At 37.1% G+C, this 6079-nt stretch overlaps 1 protein-coding gene across 1 annotated transcript; it reads left to right on the forward strand.

Annotated features, from left to right (window-relative positions):
- The first annotated feature begins 1860 nt into the window (after positions 1 to 1860).
- On the forward strand, positions 1861 to 6079 carry LOC115719740 (cation/H(+) antiporter 15). Its single transcript, XM_030648915.2, has 3 exons — positions 1861 to 2441; positions 2630 to 3628; positions 4633 to 6079. Exons 1-3 carry the CDS (start codon positions 2232 to 2234, stop codon positions 5983 to 5985), a joined length of 2562 nt encoding a protein of 853 aa, XP_030504775.2. The 5' UTR covers positions 1861 to 2231; the 3' UTR covers positions 5986 to 6079.

Consider the following 6079-nt stretch of genomic DNA (forward strand, 5'->3'; position numbering starts at 1 on the left):
ATGAGCAATTTAGTTGAAGAGAGTTTATGACAATGGTTGTTATGAAAGAGAGCTCAATCAATTTAAGTTTACACAGAAAACAAATATCACTCACTTATTTTCTTTCCATATTCCAAACTAGTTCAAATTAATTTACAAACGGCATCGAATTTTAAAAACCATAGTTCAAAATGCTAAGAAGAATATCATCCCTACTTTTTTTTCTTAAATTTAAAATTTGAAATTCCTTCCTCACTCTTTTCCTAACTTAGACAATCCAAGGGAGCATTTACTAGCTCTTAGACAATCCAAGGGAGCATTTACAAGCTATAAAAGCCTTAATACTAAGGTCGGCAAAACGGGTCAGAAACGATAACACGACTTGAAACCTGCACGAGAGTTAGCGGGTTTGGATTTGCCTTAAATAGATTAGGGTCGTGTTCGAGTTAACTCATCTAACCTGTTTAATAAATGGGTCGTGTTCGAGTTAACACGACTAACACGAAATTGACCTGTTAATGACCTATTTAAAATTATTTTAGTACTTTAACATGTCATTAATGAGTTATAAACGTATTATTGGTTGATATGTTTAAACAAAATATACTTATAAATGGGTTACACGAGTCATGTCGTGTCAACCCGTTTATAAACGGATCTTGTTTGGGTTTTATATTTTGATACAATTATTAAACTGATCATATCTGAGTCGAGCATATACTTGTTATACATAAATTTCGACACGACACGACACGACACGAACAAGACCACGAACAAGAATTACCACCCTACTTAATACCTATCCTTACTTAATTTGGTAAATAAGTAATGACACCTAGTCTTCCAAAAAGTTAAACATAAATTTTCTCATGAGAAGCTTTAGTGGATTCAAACCTACCACTACACTATACAACAAAGTGGTTATACTAAAAATGCAATTGTATAATAGAAAGAAAATTGAGTAAGAAAAAAAAAATTAAATAAAATTCAAAACGCCTAATTTTCTATTATGTATTGAACATGTTAGTATCTTGTATTGAATGCTTATGACTTGTTTTTTGAACATGCATAATGATATTGAAGTCAATTCTAATTATTGTTGTCATGCATACATGTGTTGTTTACTGAAGTGACAGGTACAAAAGGAGATGAATGCGCATAGTCTCAATTTTGTTGTACCTCATGCATGTTTGGTTTGATTGTTATTGGATTAAAATGTCTTCAAGGTCAATTCATACATAATATGTGTATCCTGTCGATATGATATTGTGTACGTCTTAATTGGTTTCTTATGTGTGATAGACAATACAATATTATGGTGGTTGATTATATTGTCCAAGTGGGAGAATGTTAAAATTATTATTGTGGACTAATATAATCGTGAGCTTAATACCATAAACACAATCATTAACTATGTGCCTAATATTTGTTCACTACCATAATGGGATGGTTAATAATCATATATTATATTAGAGGCACATGAGAACACGCTTAAAAACTATAATTGACCCATTAAATTATAGTATACTATTATTGGATCACTTAAGCCCAATTAGTAAATAACCCTTTAGGGTTAGAGGGGCATGATATATATATATATGTGTATGTCTTAAGTGAAGTGGTACTAGGTTAATGGTAATAAGTTGAAGAGGGGATAGCTTAGCTCCACATTGTGCTCCTCTCCAATCTTGAGTTTGCATTGCATTGGTGGTGATTCTTGGATTCAAATGGCTCACATGGATATCTCAATGAGAGGTATGTGTGTATTTGTTTAATTTTCTAAATAAATTATTAATCTTAGTTTTATGATTATGAACAATATTGATTAATGTTGAATGTGTGAATGGGAGCTCATACTCTACATGATAATTTAACATTATCGGCTAATATCCTTTTTATATTTTATCTTTTGTTAATGAATTAGCATTTTAAAAAGATTTTTTTTTTTAGATTAGGTCCTTAAACCGTAATTTAAGGCAAATGTGAACCTCATGAGTTGAGGCAAAAAGTGGTCTAATATGAAACGCTTACATTTTAAAATTAAAATATATAAATATAAAGCTTTAAATTGGCCACCAATATCCGCTTCATTCTCTCACCCACTCAATCTCATTCCCATTTCCCATGCACCATGCAATCCCATAATTCCCAAAAACAAATAACTCTCTCTTTCTCTCTCTCTTCTTCGTTTGGTTTCTCTGATAATTTTCCCACGTAATAAGCTTTCCTCTCTCTGTGCCCAGATTCTTGAAATGAATGAGTCCACGACTGGGGCTAAGAAATGGGTTTGCAAGGATCTCAGCAAGCTGGTAAGGTCCGCAGGCGTTTTTTATGGCGACAATCCTTTCGATTTTTCTACTCCGATCCTTTATGCACAGCTCTCTATATCTGCCTTGCTCACCGCTCTTCTTCAATTGATTCTCAACCCACTTGGCCAAAGTGCTTTTATTTCTCAGATGCTCGTACGTACTAATGCTATTTTCCTTTTTTTTTTGGGTATTACTTTCGCCACCCAGGTGTTTGTTTAAATGTCTGAACGGTTTTTCCTGTACAAAAAATGGCTAAAGGAAATGGGCATGCATAAAAACTTGATCTTGAACACTTTTTTATGCCTTCTTTGATTAAAGAATGTTGTTACTCAAAACTGCAGGTGGGTATTATTCTAAGTCCATCAATTATAGGCGATACTACATTTGCAAAGACAGTTTTCCCTGAGACCAGCTTTTATATCAGTGGAACCTTTGCCTTTTTCGGGTGCATGCTCTTTATGTTCCTCGTGGGAGTTAAAATGGATTTGGGTTCGGTGTTTACTTCAGGAAGGAAAGCAGTGGCAATCGGCCTCTGTTGTTTCATCTTTCCATTTCTTATGAACACATCCGTTGCTGTAATTTTAAAGCAGATGGTGAAAATGGATGTAGCATTAGATAATTCTTTGTTTAGCATAGCATGCTTTCAATCCATGAGTTCTTTTTACGTCACGGCATGTCTCTTAACAGATTTGAAGCTCCTCAACTCGGAACTCGGCTACTTAGCCGTGTCTTCTTCTATGATCAGCGGGACACTGTCTTGGCTCGTGATTCTTATGGCTTTCACTGTTAGACAGAGTTCTTTTGGAAGTACACACCCACTTCCTCTTTTGGCAGTAAGTTTGTGCGTTATGGTGGTTATCATACTGGGCATCCTCAGGCCTATTATGCGTTCCATGGTTAAAAATACAAACAGAGGAAGAGCAGTCCCAGAGCATTACATCACTTCCGTTTTTTTAATGGTGTTATGCTGTGCGTTCTTGGGGGAGTTTGTTGGGCAGCATTTCATGTTGGGGCCAATGATTTTGGGTCTCGTTGTACCAGATGGTCCGCCATTGGGATCGGCCTTGGTCGATAAGCTAGAGTCTTATGTTTCCTCAATATTGTTACCAAGTTACTTTATTTACAGCGGTGCTTCCATCGATCTATGTTCCGTTGACATGAAAACGTTTGGGATTGTTTGGGTTTTGGTTTTTTCTAGCTTCTTTGCAAAACTCGTAGCAGCTATGGTGCCTTCACTCTTGTGCAAAATGCCTTTGGTTGACTCCCTAGCACTTGGCCTTGTCTTGAGTACCCAAGGCATCACTGACATTCTCATATGGCAACATGGCATGATGCTCCGGGTAATCAACTCATCAACTTTCTTTTGCTAGCTATTTATTACATGTAGTTTATCTAATTATTATTTTTTTTTTGAAGAAAAAGAACAAAGTGCTAAAAAATAGAATCTCAACTTGGTTGGTAATGGTGGTACTCTACTAAAAAGGTAGAATGCCCCCATTCTCAAAATAGTTTTTTAGTAACGAAAAAGGAACAATTACAGAGTATGCAAAAAAGTTTTGAGGAAAGAAAACGAACAAATCATATCTGAAATAAAATTCTAAACCATATAACTATCATTATTTGCTCTGTTTAAGAATTCATGTCAGATTAACTAACTTTATTATCATCAATGTACTAAGTAGTTTGATCTCTGAAAATACAAACCAAAAAACTCTTCTTTTTTTCTCTATTATTGTGGAGACCCACTAGTGGCGTCGAAGTTTTTCAGTCTATAAAGATTTGAAACTTGTAACAAAGCACGTTCGAACACTCCTTCTATAGGGCCAGTCCTAGACTAAGGCAGATTAGGCCCGTGCTTTGACCTCAAAACTCCAGCCCCATAAATTTTGATTAAGGTTACAGATTGAAACATAACAAAATATAAATTAATACATCACTATATTAAAGTATCAAAATGACTCTGTGGTGACAACCTACATCTATACTTTAACTTGGTGATATTTTACTATATTTTCCAATAATAAAATTGATGCTAAGAGTTTCAAATATCAAAACTTATTTCATTACTACACCGAAGCACCAGATTTAATATTAATTTACTAAAAGGTATTTGTATAGGCAGCAAAATTTTATTTTGAGCTTAGGACCGGCCCTGCCCTGTACATACAACGAGACCATTAACCAAAAAACTTGCATGATTAGCCAGGAGCCTAGATACTCGCACTTGCAGACGTACATAATAACATCATATCTAGTTTTTTACTGTTCTTTGGATTAATCTGAATATACTTTGTTTCTAGCTAATTAACTTGTGTGTTTTGTGTGCATATCTTTGATTTTTCAGTTGGTCGACCAAAAATCATACACTTGCATGATTTTATCAACCATCTTTATAACAGGAACCATAACCCCACTAATTAAACTACTCTATAACCCATCGAAGAGATACGCATCAACCAAACTGAGGACCATTGAGCATGCCTCAGAAAACGACTCCGAGCTCCGGCTGCTAGCCTGCATCCACCGCCAAGACAACACTCCTTCCATCATCCATCTCCTTCAACTCTCCAACCCCACAATCAAGAAACCCATCTGCTTCTATGTTGTCCACCTAATCCGACTTGTTGGCCGATCCTCAGCCCTTCTCATAACTCACCGTCCAGGCAAAAGAAAGTCTTCCCACTCCATTCAATCCAGCCGCATAATCAACGCTTTCCAACATTTCGAGGAGGAAAATCATGGCAAACTCACGATAACTGCAGTCACGGCCATGGCGCCCTCTGCCAGCATGCATAACGACGTGTGCACTCTGGCTCTTGAGAAAAGGGTTGCCATGGTGATCATCCCTTTCCACAAGTTGTGGACACGACACGGCTCAGACGAGACATTGATGAACAACCCTTTAAGAACAGTGAACCTTAACATCCTAAGAAACGCACCCTGCTCGGTTGGGATCCTTGTCGACCGTGGCTCCTTAAGTGGCATCATGAATCCACCTGTTTCCTCCACAAAAACAACTCACTCAATCGGAATGGTCTTCCTTGAAGGACCTGACGACCGAGAAGCATTGGCATACGCAACTCGAATGGCAGAGCATCCTTCGGTTGGCGTCACGGTTGTTAGACTCAGAGATTTGAACAAAGCAGCAACAGGGGTTGATGCAGAGGACGTTAGAAACATAGAGCTTGATTCTAAGATGTTGGAAAAGTTCATGGCGGTGGCTAAGGGAGCCGGGGTTGTTGGGAAGAAAAGGCATCACTTCAGAGACAAAGGTGTTAAGAACAGCGTGGAAATGATCAATGTGGTTCGGTCGATGGAGAAGTTATACGAGTTGATTTTAGTGGGGAGACGCCATTCGAGCGAGTCACCTCTGTTTGCTGGGCTTACGGAGTGGAGTGAGTATCCTGAGCTGGGTTTCATTGGAGATGTTTTGGCATCATCGAGTAATAATTGTGGGGTCTCTCTTTTGGTAGTTCAACAATCCGACGAGGGCAAAACCAGTAAGGCTAAGTGCCCTGGCGTCGTTGTTACCACCAATAATAATAATAACAACAATAATATTGCAGGCTCGGTTCGTGTGGATATACCACGTAGTAATAATATTAATAATAATACTAATACTAATAATAATAATAATAATAATAACAAAGTCCACCCAGTTTCTCACGAAACAAACAGAGAATCATTAGGTGTATAGTTCACGTATGTGTGTGTATATATACAACCGTACATATATTTGTATACATATGGACTGATAATCATTACAGGAATACACTTTTTTTTTTGGGTGA

Source organism: Cannabis sativa, chromosome 2 (assembly GCF_029168945.1).
Source record: "Cannabis sativa cultivar Pink pepper isolate KNU-18-1 chromosome 2, ASM2916894v1, whole genome shotgun sequence".
In the NCBI taxonomy this organism is placed as follows: domain Eukaryota; kingdom Viridiplantae; phylum Streptophyta; class Magnoliopsida; order Rosales; family Cannabaceae; genus Cannabis; species Cannabis sativa.